The sequence below is a fragment of the Phoxinus phoxinus genome (assembly GCF_949152265.1).
Source record: "Phoxinus phoxinus genome assembly, chromosome: 2".
In the NCBI taxonomy this organism is placed as follows: domain Eukaryota; kingdom Metazoa; phylum Chordata; class Actinopteri; order Cypriniformes; family Leuciscidae; genus Phoxinus; species Phoxinus phoxinus.
The window spans coordinates 6030936-6045190 of record NC_136877.1 but is presented as its reverse complement, the minus strand read 5'-3'; the positions used below and the strand labels follow the sequence as shown (position 1 = coordinate 6045190).

General features: G+C 37.6%; 2 protein-coding genes across 2 annotated transcripts in view; both read right to left on the bottom strand.

Annotated features, from left to right (window-relative positions):
• The window catches only part of vat1l (vesicle amine transport 1-like), a 55372-nt gene extending 46076 nt beyond the window's left edge, over positions 1-9296 (bottom strand). The window contains exons 1-5 of the mRNA XM_079597836.1: positions 8980-9296; positions 8132-8261; positions 7639-7854; positions 5229-5371; positions 2563-2666 (exon numbers count right to left, since the gene is read on the bottom strand). Coding sequence (XP_079453962.1) covers positions 2563-2666; positions 5229-5371; positions 7639-7854; positions 8132-8261; positions 8980-9188 — 802 coding nt within the window. The 5' untranslated portion in view covers positions 9189-9296. The remainder of the gene's footprint in view (positions 1-2562; positions 2667-5228; positions 5372-7638; positions 7855-8131; positions 8262-8979) is intronic.
• A 125-nt stretch (positions 9297-9421) lies between these two features.
• On the bottom strand, positions 9422-13749 carry bola3 (bolA family member 3). The gene is made up of 4 exons (XM_079597849.1): positions 13541-13749; positions 13202-13331; positions 13031-13119; positions 9422-10561 (listed from the first exon to the last, which is right to left on the bottom strand). The coding sequence occupies exons 1-4, from the start codon at positions 13568-13570 to the stop codon at positions 10496-10498; spliced, it is 315 nt and encodes a 104-aa protein (XP_079453975.1). The 5' UTR covers positions 13571-13749; the 3' UTR covers positions 9422-10495.
• Positions 13750-14255: the final 506 nt, after the last annotated feature.

Below are 14255 nucleotides of genomic sequence, written 5' to 3'. Positions count from 1 at the left end.
GCAAAAAGATGTGTGAACCACGACCTGAAGGGGGACGTGTTAAGAATGATACTAAAAGACCTTTGCTAAAAAGTATAAATTATCAATCAGATGACAGAAAGCATGTAATAGATTGTGTGCAACAGGTTTTTCAGCAAGGTTTTGATCATGTTGATCATTTAGGGGCCTTAGAAATGTGCGTATCAAATATGATAAAGTAGGCCTTATAGAGTTAACTATAAGTAAGATGTTCATAAGTTGATTTTCTTTACGAGTGTGTCTCTGTGGCTCTTTTAAATCATTGCACTGTTTGAGCGTCCTAACAAAGCCGACACCACAGAATCGGCTCAACCAGTCAGTGTTTAACAATCCTTATTGTGCAGGTGTAAGTGGCTCAGAAATTATGCACTTTAATTTGAATGGACATGAAATGTTAAAAGATGAAGTATAATCTTGGCATTTGAAGCAATAAAACATGGCACTATTAAAGTTATGCCAAATGGCTATTATTAATAAGCTCCATCCAGAATTATGATGACTGATTCATTCATTTGGCAGTAATGTGCTTTTAAACCTAAATTTTACATCATCTCCGCTCCATGGCGTCCCTCCTAATTAAATAATCCTAATGGACCAGCAAGCTAAGGGAATTGGAGTAATTAAAGCGGCAGGCAATATCTTTTATGTGAATTAACCTCAATTTGCTGTTGGCCACACTTTGTGTGTCTTGTGTGACTTCTTTCAAATGAGGGTCAGGAGGTCACAGATGAACCTTTTGGACATCTTGCTACTTTTTTTTTTACCTCTACAGTCCATGGCCTCAGCATGATGCAATAGTTACCAAAAATGTAAGTTCTGTCATCATCTGTCATCGCAGTTTAATGCAGTATGCAAGATGAGTGAACAACGTGTTATAAGCTATCATGGATTCAGAAGAATTGTAAAATAGTGCATAAAACAAATTAACCCTTGTGAAAAAGATTTTAAAAATGTATTGAATATGCATTTGTAGTGTATTTCAAAACTCAAAAGTATTCATTATAATATAAACTAAATGTACTTGTATAGAGTACATTATCATGAGATTACAAGCGAGTACATTTTCATGACTATGTTACTCAGTAACAAGTAAGCTTTTAAAATGAACACTTTGTAATAACGTAAAAAAAAAAAAAACTTATTGCAACAGTTTTTTGTTGTGCTTTATTTTCATGTGTTAACTAACATTCTAAAGCACATGTAAGGTACTAGATTATAATTTAACTGTAGTGGGGTTTTTTTATATTACATTTAAGTTAATATATTTTAAATGCACTAAATTGTAACTTCACCATTATAAATGTGTGATTACAAATATATTTAAAAACACAACATACAGGATTAAAAGGTCTGGCATCAAATTATATTTAGTATAAATAAATGCTTGTCAGTAGGCCACACTTTAACCATATTTCAAAGACAATTTAGAATTATGAAATTAGATACAAAGATGTAAAGTTCTACTTAAAGCACTCTTAAATACCACTAAATGTTTTTTTTTTAAGTTTTCAATTTAAACTAGAATACATTTTTATTTAGATTTTATGTCTGAATTTTGGAGAAACATTACATTCAGTTAAACATGTTGAACATCCCTTTAAAGTATATTATTTCCGTTATGAGTCCGCTTTTTAAAAGTATGATAAAATGTATTTATTTTTCATAGAGGTGCTTTTTTGTCCTTTCTGGAGCTTAACAGCCCTTGGTCAATTAATTATTTTAAAGGCACACTGTGTAGTAATTTCTCCCATCTAGCGGTGAAATTGTATTTTGCATTCAAACGAAAAGTGATCTCTAGCGCCTCGCTTTTTCAAATGCGTGTTGCAACTACGGTAGCCGTTATGTACCAAGAAGCTCTGGCAACATGTCTTCCAATAGCACTTCATCGAGTTTTCTTTCGAGTGATGAGGTTCGTTATTTCAAACAAACTGCAACTTGACACACAACGCACAAACGAATGTTACCGTATGAATCACAGACTGTAAAAAGCATCTCCTGTGGCTCGGCATAAGTATGATCCTGCATTAAGAAGTACCGTGCAGTGCGGCCGGGACAGTGACAAGCGCCTCTCACTGATCTCCTCGTCCGTCTCGGCTGGTTTCAATCACGTGACGCTGGCTCTGAACGAAAACGTGTTGTGGAAACGCATTGAGGTAGGCTAGTGCATTTTGTCCCTCTCTGCTATTATAGTTTTTCAAAATGGCGGAACGACATGGAAGCCTCCGTGTACTTACCCGTCAAATGTAAATAAAGATAATAAATTATTCGCGTACGAGGATAAGTCAGATCATTGGCAGAGGTAATTTTACACCAATGAGGACGTATTTATGAATAAAGACATTGATTTTAGCTAATAAAATACTTCACAGTGTACAAAACTACACAGTGTACCTTTAATAAGTAAAATAGCAGCAAGAACATTCTTCAAAACAGAACGTCAAACAGATTAATAATGACAGTGTCCCTTTAAATAATGTGTTATATCCTCAAAAGGTTAAACAAATTTCAGAGCCATGCGAATGCTCTTCCTCGGTGTGTACCAACCATACAGGATGTACGTTCCCATGGGCTTGAGCAAAGCTAGGCCTTTTCCTGTGTTCTCTCCACACAAACAGTCCAATACAATATCTACTCCTTCTGGAGATATCCTGCAGGAGAGAAAAACAAAAACATCATTAACCATACTTTTATTCTGAGCTCAGGCAAGTTGCTTAAATGAGACCCTCTTAAATTCTGGAACCATAAAAATATATATTTTCAGTGTCTTTTAGGAGAGCACAGATATGTCTTTATAAACATCGGCTCTAATGCGTTCCTGTCGTCATGGTGCCTGGACCGCCTACAAGGCTTAACCAGTAAGAGGTCTTGTGATGCCCGGGGTCCTGCCTATTGTGGAAGAGAGACTAACCTGAGACCAATTTAATTTTGCATTCCCCCTGATCCTGAGAGGAATGTGGAACAACAGAGATGAAAAGAGTCCTAATCTCCTCTCTCATGCTCAATTTACATGGATTTTGAAAGAAAGTACTGGTAATATAAGGTAACTACATGGGTTTAGGGATAGGTGCAGGGTTAGTACTCCACTATTTTCACCTGATGGAGTTTGGGTTGCTTGCCTCTGTCGCCTTTGGCTTGCTCAGTGGGGGTTTAAAAGACATTTCATATTCAGTAACAGTGCTTGACATTCACTTTTTTGCTCACCAGCCACTGTGGCTAGTGGTTTTCCAAAGTTACAAGCCACTCAGCATTTTCACTGGCCACAATTTTGGCATCGATACCATGGGGGAAAACTGCTATATAGATTTTTTTTAAATATTATCTCATAATTTGGCAGTAGGTATATCGGGCTGCTGTCCCTTTAAGACCTGACGCACTAATCCATTACACTGTTACACATGCGTTTTCTTTCTCAACTGTTTCGATCACTTAGATTGAACTTAGTTTATTAGTTTTAGATGCCTTTTAAAAAGACTATTATATTATATATAAAATTCAACCCGCCAAAGTGGCCAGTAAGAGTGACCGCGTTACACACCACTGCTGAAATACACCCGTATTTGATGGGTTGGTGCCCTGTTCAGTAATATTATCAATATTATCTGACTTGCACTGACACTATCAGATGAGAACAAATCCTGAACTGAATTGAACTTGATAATGACACTATGTAGAGCTGCTTTCTATAGCCAAATCAAATTTGTTTCATAATTCTGCAACATTGACACTGTTATTGAAATGAACTGAATCAACATTGAACTGACTTGAGCTGAATAATGACACTATTGTCTTTTTAAAGCTGCTTTACAGCAGAATTTGAATTTGATGATGTTTGCACCATTACGGTATTTAATACAGTGCAGCTGCTTTGAAACAATGTTGTATAAACCGCTATATAAATAAAGGTGACTTGTATTTTAGAACTACCATGATATTTTTTTGCCATTACCCTACCATGGTCTTTCTACAATACTTTTTTTTGTAAGGGAACCAATAAAAAAAAATGGACACAAGATGCTCACCAAATAAGATCCACCACAGAAATTGTTAGACAACAGCAGATAAAAAATAATTAGCTCTGAGGGAGTCAGTTGCTGCACATTTTCTGGCTTTGTGTGTTTGATCAGAAGGATGTACCAGTGCCCCTCCCCAAACTACAACACACTACTTTCAAATCTGCTGTGTGTTGCCATGGGGACTGGAGCCACGCAGGTCTAGAGGAGGAACTGGTGACATCTGCCATCTCAGACCAATGTTGTTTTCGTCAACGATGACGATAACGCAATTATTTCGTTGACGCACCTTATTTTATGACGATAACGTTACGATGACTAGCTAAAAATGGCTCTAAGGTGACTAAAACATGACGAGACGTTTTCGAGTTTTCGTTGACGAGACGAGATGGAACGAAAATGATTATAAGTCTGACGTTCACAATGTAATTTCTGCCTATTTTGCGTGAAATCGGTCTGTTTTGAGCTAAAAAAAAAAGTATCAGCAATGCCGCATTCTAATCGTTGTTGTACGATGTACGATCAATAATGAAAAAAATCCCATAATGTACGATAATTTCAGAATTGCCCGCAAATCTGAATCTCTCGGAATCTAGATAGAGCGAGCAAGAGCGCGCATGTGTAGCGCGCGCACAGCCAGAGAAAGGGAGCGAGAGACCTTGCGTGTGTGTGCTAGTGTGCGTGTGTGTGCTAGTGTGTGTGTGTGTGCCTCACGAAGCGCATGTAAGGACCCAACCAATCGAATTATTCAGAAAGTCTAGTTTATTATGCAAAGGTTTTAAGGTTAACTGTTGTTTTATGAATTGCAACTTGCTGCAACCTGTCAAACCTAAGCCCATTTCCAATACTTTTTAACCTAAATTAATTTATTAAAGACTACTTTTTTTCTTTCTTTTTTTTTTTTTACTAAAATTGACTAAAACCTTTTTGTGTTTTCGTCGACTAAAACTTGACTAAAACCTTTTTGCGTTTTCGTCGACTAAAACTTGACTAAAACTATCAAGTTTATAAGTGACTAAAATGTGACTAAAACTAAAAAGCATTTTCGTCAAAAAGACTAAGACTAAGACTAAAACTAAAAGGGCTGCCAAAAACAACACTGTCTCAGACTTGCACTGGCCTCCCAGTATGACTCATTTAGATCACCAATCTACCATTTATGTTTTGCCCCTACGTTTACGTACTGAGATTTGTGCTTACTTCTTAACTTCTGGAACGTAGTCAAGGTTTCTGTCAAAGAGATGAGTAACTGAATGCTTTATGGCTTCGTGTTTGAAGGGCGAGGCGGTGCCAAACACAGTGACGTTGGGGACAGTGGAACAAAGTTGAGCGACTGCTTGACCCTTATGTGGAAAAAGAGGACAAACAGAACAGAATGTGATTAATGATTTCTGTCCCTCTATTAAGATGCGTTTTGGTCGATCGGATCACAAGTGGACGACGCTAAATACAGCTGTAAACGGGGTCTAAAGCGTTTTGAGCTTGTCCACTTTTGACCTCTTCTGGTAGTGGAAAACACATTTGATCAGATTGCTTTCGTAGTGTAAACGCTCATGTGGTCGAATGTGTTCAAACCGCCACAAAACACCGTCTTCTCTCCGTCTACTGATCTAATGCGGGAACATTATGGGAAGAGCTCTAGCCAGACGGGATTTAAACTTTGTCGGCTGAAGACTCAAGTTTGGTTTGAAGATGAAAAACGTACCGAACACAATGTTCTCTCACCATTCCTGATTTCTAACACACACTCACAGCGTTCGGCTTCTGCTCTCCGTATGTTTTTCTGTCGTCTCTGGTCGCGATCATATGTAAATTACGTGAGCTTATTTCATTCATTCGATCGAAAGATCTGAAAAAAGTGGTTGAAGAAGTGGTTGAAAGTGGACAAAAGAGACGGATTAAAACACCAGGTGTAAACGGGAATGTGTCTTTCTCGTCTGCTTGTGATCCGATCGACCAGAACGCATCTTAATACCAGGTGTAAACAGGGCTTTAGGGTGTGTTCACTCTTGTAGTTCGGTTCTCTTGTTTCATTTGGTCCGGACCAAAAAAGAAAATGATACAGTTAGTCCTGGTTCGCTTAGCGTTCACATCATAATTTTTAACACTAAACCTAAAGATACAAATCAAGAAAACGGCATTTATGATGTATATTTTGCGACAGAACTTAACAAATATCCAAAACAATGCTGTGTGCTAAACGCTTTAGTTATATGTGTGAGTACATATGCTGGTATTCTGACCAGCTAGGAACTTGTGAAAAGCTTATAAAATGTGTAGAGGAGTCAAAAGAGCAGCAGGACTATCCTTCTATCACTCACTCACTCACACACACACACACACACACGAAGATCTGCTGCAAGGAGACGTGGTTCTGATGCCTGTACCGAACTCTACCGCGACTATGATGAGAAAAACAGGCATGCTTGAGCATTCTTGTGACTTGTGACTTCATGTCTGTTTTTTGGTTTGTTTACATGTCTTTGGTTTGGTCAGTCAAACCGCACTAGAGTACATTGGAAGGACAGGTGGGTCTCGGTCCGCTTGTTTGTTGCGCACCAGGGGGCTGTGCGATATTGAAGAAAAATGCGATATGCGATAACTCCTTAAATAATGCGATATTCGATACGATAATGCTTAAAGTGTGTAAAATAAACTTAAATTATCTTCAAAATATATTTAAAATGATATAACCTACATGTTTCACATTCTTTTTATGACAAGAAAACATCCTTTTAACTTCTGAAAGTGAACATCAGCGTTTTACTGTAGCATAAGAAGTGTTATTTTAACATCAGTGTAAACCACAGGGTTTCAGGTTATCCTACATTAGGTTTATTAAATAAAATATACTGAATCATAAAATATAAAAATAAAACATTGCTTAGTTTTCACTGTATGAATTAAATATATCCTGATACTTATTAAAGCTAAAAAAAACTGTCTTTTATTCATGACCCCATTTATTGCAAGCTGTTGCGATATGCATATTGCGATATATACATTTGCGATATTTCGATAAATTGTGCAGCCCTACGGCAACGTTCAAACTTATTCAAATGAAGCACACTAACAGAGCAATCACACCAGAATTCGTTTTAATCAAACCAAATCTGCACAAGTGTGAACACACCCTTAAACTCATTTAGATATTCCACCAAAAGCCATATAATGAAGCTGTAGATTTGCATTTGTTTAAAGGCCCGTTTACACCAATGATGATAACTCTGAATGTAAAAGAATAGCAGAGTCCTACTACGATAACGGCACAGAGAAACTATACCGCTGGATTCACACTTTCAGAATGGATTTTACCAGCTGATGAACAATAAAAACAATGACAGCCAATCAAAATCCATCAGACTTTAAAGAGCTCGAGCATTTAAAGCGGCAGACGACAAAACTGCATTGCGCACTTATAGTAAACAGAACGATAATGCTGGTGTGGACGCTAATATAGGCTAGTTATCGTTCTTAGTGTGAACGGGCCTCAATATGGGATCAGATATGTTTGTCCAAATTCCAATTTTTGTATAAGCTAAAGTAAACATCAGGATATGCTACTTCAAATTTTCTTTACTAACCCCATCGCTCAAAGCAACAGACTTACCACCCCACCTCCTGCTGAGTGAACTAATACAGACATCCCCTCCTGGAGATTGGCCACTTCAAACAGCATCATGTAGGCAGCCACAAAGTTCATAGAGAAGGCAGCCGCCTCTGAGAATGTCATGTCGTCTGGGATCTTATACACGAAATCCAACGGTGTGCAAACCACCTCTGCCCAAGCATTGTAATTCACAAAGGCCATCACTCTGTCACCTATCTGAGAGAAGAAAACACACGTTGTTAAACTCCATTACTATTCAGTTTCAGATTAAATGTGCTGATATTGGAAGCATATAATGTCAGGGTTTATTCTTTTCCAATTCAAACAATGAATTATTTTTTCATGCCAGGTAACAAATCTTTCCCACCACCCGCAGAACGATACATTCTAGATTGGAGCTCTATTATGTCCACCAGAAAAGTAAATAATGGCCATCACCGTCTGAAATTCTTGAATAAGTGCACAACCGACATAAAAACATTTCTGCACATACCTCAAAGCCTTGGGTGTTTTCTCCCATATTCTCTACAATCCCAGAACACTCAAATCCAGGCACAAGAGGTGTTTTTGGAGCATTATCGATATTTCCTTGTCGTACCATTAGATCAAGAAAGTTCAGTCCACTGTAAAATTAATTAAAATGTAATTTTTCCATTCTAGCTCATTTCAATTATAAATATAATATGGGAAAATATGCTGAAATGCACCTATTTTATCAAGTTCCCAACTCAAAATAAAAATATAATAATCACATATATAAATACACATATAGGCTATATTATGTAAACAAACTTTTGTTAAATGTGATTTATCGATTTGACAGCACACACACACATACAAATATATATATATCATTTTTAATCAAAGAATTTTAATTAATTTTAATATAGTTTTATGATTCAATTTATCACTATTCCCACAATAATAGGCTACACTATTTAAATGTCCTAAGCCGTCAAGCACATCAAGAACCAACCAGATGGATCTGCTCGTGTTACAAAACTGTTAAATAATGTTTTATCATCATTTAATAAACCAAAGTCAACCTTTAAGTGTAGCCTAATGTTTCAACATAGTCTGTCAGATATCATAAATCTGTCAGATGCAACAAAACACGCGTACAGCAAAACGGATTTACTTGCATCTGCATCTAACCACCAAATCCACCGAGATTCATATCATAAAGTGCTTTAAATCCTAGATAAATAACTAATATGTATTCTAGGTGAAAGCACCTGTTCTTCTTGCTGCAACATGTTGCTGCGGCTGCAAGTCGCGCGGAGTCTCCGATATGACATGGCATTTTGATAAATAAATGACTATTTAAGCAGAGATATTTACCATGCTTTCACGCGAATTTTGACTTCTCCTTCTTGAGGCTCTGGCATTGGTTTCTTGGTGACTTTGAGTTTGTTTAGACCACCAAAGCCCGTCAGCACAACAGCCCGCATTTCTTTCGGATCTATTACCGGAGAAACGGGATTCTCCGGCTCCTTCTGGTCCATCATTTGGTCGGTCTCCTCCGCAATCTCCGTCCCCTCCTTTGCCATGTCTGAAGATGATGTGAACAGCTGCTGAAGCCCTGCTGGAAACTGCGCTCTCTTTGCTGCTCCTGTCGCACCATCCACCACTAGTGATGTCCGAATCCTTCTTTTGAACCGCTCGTTCGAACCGATTCGCACAGCATTTATAAATCATTGGACTGTTAAGGAGAACATGTGACAGTGTAGGAGTCATTTTAAAGGGGAAATTAGCTAAATAAAAGTATTTAACTACTTATGTACGCACCAACAAAAGGTTTATGTCGTAAAATGTTCTTCGGTACACTTTTAAGTGGCTGAGGAGAGACGATAGATTAGTTCGTGAACAGGCTCGCTGAAATCAGAGACGGTATCGTCAAGCGATGTATTGGTATTGGTAAATACAAATACAATGATAAATAGCTATATTTAACTAAACATTTATGTCGATACAAGGAATTACACCGACATTTGGACTCTGGCATATCAATGAATCACAGTTTGAACCACTGAAACGAGCTATCCGAACGAACCGATTCGCCTAAAGGAATCAGATCGAATGCTTTCATCCACACTGGAAAGCAGTGCATCATGTCACATACGGTACACAAATAAACTACAGTACCGTAAAACTAGTAATAGCATACGTAATGTAACTAAACTTGAGGGGAAGGAGGGTTCAAATAAGCACTTCCAGTAATTAGTTCATAAAATAATTATACATGTTGAGTTAATGCACCTGTATTCAATTGGAGATACAATTCAAAATACTTTTAACACTTTCTGTGTTAAACACACAAATTACATCTAGTGGTGAAAATGGTTTCTGTAGATCTAATATTAAAGAAGGATTTGGTCATTTTAAAAGTACAATCAGTGAATCAATTACATATTACATAATAATAATTGATTTGCTTGTCCCTACAATCAATCTTGTGCCACACAAGTTTGCTAAGGAAAGGGAAGTGACATAATTGAATGGATCAACAGACTTAAAGACAGAACAGGAAAAAATGGATAACTTCAAGTGCAATTTTACACAAACAATGAACGGTGACTGAAGATTCAAACAATTCACACGTATTTTCTTGCACACTCATTTATAGGCAAAAACAATATTATTACATTCTTTTATCTTGTGCGTTTACAGCATTCGTGAACCATACCTTGTATATCTTTTTGTAACTGTACAGCTTTTATTCATAACATCTATAAAGTATTTTCCTGCCACTGTTATAACTCTGCTTTATTTATTAAGGAGACAGACAGATGTGTGTGATACAATATTGTAGTGAGACAGCAGACTGACACAGTGTGAGAATGAAGCTGAGAAGCTCCTACTTTCTAGGAACATCAGTGAATATGCGTAGACCGTGCATGGCTTTAATCTCATCTTTAAGAGCCTGTTGAAAGACAAACCACAGATTATAATTTACACATAATAAATACTACTTTAAAGTGCCCCAATTATGCAATTTTAAAGATCATGATTTTCACCTCTTTTCTGATGCTGCGTCCACACCAAACTTATAACGAATTAAACGTCTGGAGCGAGCGAGTGATTTCCATGTTAAGTCAATGTAAAGATGGTCCTGCGGCGTTTTGAGCGTCTGGCGCGATACGTGCAAGTGATTTTAATTGGTGCTTTTGAAGCGTTTGAAGCGAATTCGCGTCTGACACCCGAGTTGAAAAAACAGAACTTTGGCGTCTGTTCGTGCCGCGTTAACCAATCAGGAGCCTGCTTGCTGCGGTCACGTGGTGAAGTGACGTGATAAACGGGTGCAGGCCCGGCCGGAGTCCCTCATTCAACAACTCAGAATGACAATATGGCATGTAAAGAACAACATATTAATACAGTTATTTGTTTTATTGGGAAAATGCCATATACATAAAAAGAAGCGGGCTCAAGGTAAACCAAATTTTCCACATTTTATAAATGACTTTATATTACATCTTTTGGAACAAACTAAAAACAAAAAAGCAATAAAAACATGTAATGCTTTGAAAGCACTGGATTTTATGTAAAACATGGGATATAATATGTAATACCTCTCGTTCTTGTGGCATTGAATAAAGTAAAAAAAGTCACTCATTCAACATGAGCCCCTTTCACACAGCGCGTTAATCCCGGGAAATTGCCAGAGTGCCTTCTGTGTGAACGCAAACATGTCCCAGGATTGATGTCGGCATCGATCCCAGGTTGGGGACCTAGTAGCATTGCCGGGATCAGTCCCAGAACGTGCTCTGTGTGAACAAAAGCCAGGATCAATGCCGTAAGGGGTGTGTCGTAGTGACGCACGTGCCATCGCGCGACTCTAGAAAGTTTGTGTTCGTCATCAACAAAGAAAGAACGAAAGAATCTCTGCAAACTGGAACGAAGCAGAGACCAGGAGCTCCTCACTATCCGCGCTGAAGCTGAGATCGTTCGCCAGCTTTGTGGAACGGTACGCGATGCGTTAGTGTACATGTTTTCGACGCGTACGTGTACTCATCCTGACGTCACGTGTCTTTACGGGATCTTACCGGGATGTGTGTGTGAAAGGGGCTATGGAGGAACGACTGGCAGTGAGCAGTCATACAGAGCTATGTATCTCCAGAGCGGAGACTCTCTCGATGAATGCTAGATCAACATCAGCCATCTTGTAGACAGGCAACCGCCTATCACTTCCCCTTCCCACAAGAAGTGAATTTCACCTCGAACGCGCAAACGCTCACTTTATACGCGCATCCAATTTGCTTTGGAGGCACGAGTTGATCAAAATTTTCAAGCGTCCAACTAGACGTGATAGACGCAAAATTGACCCTCAAAGTGAACGCAGCATCAGTATCTGAAATGGTTCAATAAAGGATTCGGTTTCTCTAAACCCCTCCTTTCCAAGAGCTTCCTCTGCTCTGATTGGTCAGATAGCCCAGTCTGTTGTGATTGGTCGACTGCTTACAGCACGTGGAAGAAACGAAACGGCCATTACCATATCTGAATTTCAGTTCTTCCTCAGCACTAGTAAACACAGCGATACGAACAGGCATGAGTGCGTCGGTTTTACCATATCAATGTGAGCCAGAGTCTCATCCTTTTGAAGTGCATCAAAGTGAGTGTCTTCTCGACACATTGACAACATGAACCAAACTCTTCCAGTCTCAGATACAATTACAGTGTTTGAGGGTCAAATTAGACGTTGTTCACTGGCAGCCAATGAAGACCATAGGCTGGTATTATGCAAATGTGTTACAAACCTAGTAGGTTCATGCAGGAACAGCAACTCTATTTATCTGCAATTTGATCTTTGAAACTTTGAACACTGAAGCTGAACGCTGAAAATTATGCTTTTCCATCACAGGAATCAATTACATTTTAAAATATATTTAAATATTAATATATTTTAGCTTTGGTGAGCAGGAGAGACTTCAATCAAAAATATGAAGAAAAAAAAACGAATTTATTCCAATCTTGTGACCGAATATTATATTATAAGAATATTAGGCAACACTTTAGTTTAGGGTCCAATCAGAAATGTTTCTTGAGGGTAAAATCAGCTTTTTGATCACAGGAATAAATTACATTTGACATATTTGACATATAATAATATTTGACAATATAACAGTTTGTTTTGTTTTTTTTAATCAAATAAATGCAGCCTTGGTAAGCATAAGAGATTTTATTTATTATTTAAAAACATTAAAAAAAAAACTTAGATTGCAAACTTTTGAACGGTAGTGTAAACGTAACTTACACACACACACACACTTTTATGTTAAGTGATATTAATCGATTTGACAGCAGTATAAAAAGCTAAAAGATACTAAAAGATAACTAATTACTGCTCTATTATACAGTATACTGAACCTAATTATGAATACTTCATTTAACTTACCTGATTGACTAGTTGGTGCTGTTGTACAGTTCTCTTTCCTTTAAACTCGTCAGACTCGATGTGTATTTCGTACATGGCACCACAGCCTCCTGAAATGAGCCCAAATATATTAATGCACATTACCTACCTGTCTATAAACACAAGATCAGATCATTTAAAGTCAGGACTCACCTGATATATCCACAACCTTGAGCGCCGAAGCCTGAGGAAACTTCTCCTTTAAAACTCGTTTGATTCGCACCTCTCCATCAGTCAGACTGGACGAAGACCGCGAGATTACATGTCTACACAACGTTTGAGACTAAAAACACAGGGAAACATAGCGGTAAACTATTACAATATGACATTATGTATGCCTGGTATTTGACAAGGCAACTTTAGCTCACTGCGTGTGTTCACAAACGAGTCTCACATAAACACATTGCTACTAAAACTGTAATCGTGACGTAACGTTATAGCAAGCAAAATATACGAGTTAAAATAAAAACAAGACAAGATTCAGATATTTACGTTGTATCTGAGGGCTCTGAGCAGAGACATGTTGGTGTCAGACAGGTCCTCAATTCATCAACGTATTAATAAAATATAAATATACTAGCCTACTAAGCTGAAAACACACTTGACAAAGTCATGTCCTGTTCAATTCAATTCCAGCGCGCGTCTCAGGAATATGCCGTCATCACGTTCAGGTTCTCACCTCTGGCGCCCCCTAGCGATCCAAATATTAATAATCATATACTGGATTTATGTTTTTTTTTTTTCATTTATGGCATTACTACCACCACCAGCATTTATTATTATAATGGGAACAATAATATGCATATTGCAAATATACACAAATAACATGTAATCAAATAATTGTGTGTATATATATGCTTTCAGGTTCGTTCGTGTGTATAAAAGAAAAAGTATATTCAGTACAATAAAAAAAGCTAAATTTTTAGACACTTGAGGGGGGGTTGCGAGGAAAAAAGTAAAATAAAATTGAAGCACGTACAAAATCTTAGAAGAAAAGAGACTCATACACGACTTTATACAATTCACCAGGGGATTGATTATCTTTGGCTATGTATTATATGGATGATAAATAATTTTTACATTCGTTTCTAAAACAAGTTAAAGAGGGTTTACTGTTATTTCATTTGCTTTTATGTAGGCTACATGATATTTACCCAATAAAAACGTGTAACATCAATTACAACTTTTTTTGAGAGACCATCTGCAT

Coding starts and splice junctions, on each gene's coding strand:
- bola3 (XM_079597849.1), bottom strand. CDS start 13,570: ATGTCTCTGCTCAGAGCCCTCAGATACAAC. Junction 13,120..13,201: donor CAAGGTTGTGGATATATCAG/GTGAGTCCTGAC, acceptor GGCTCATTTCAG/GAGGCTGTGGTGCCATGTAC. Junction 10,562..13,030: donor AGCACCAACTAGTCAATCAG/GTAAGTTAAATG, acceptor GTCTTTCAACAG/GCTCTTAAAGATGAGATTAA.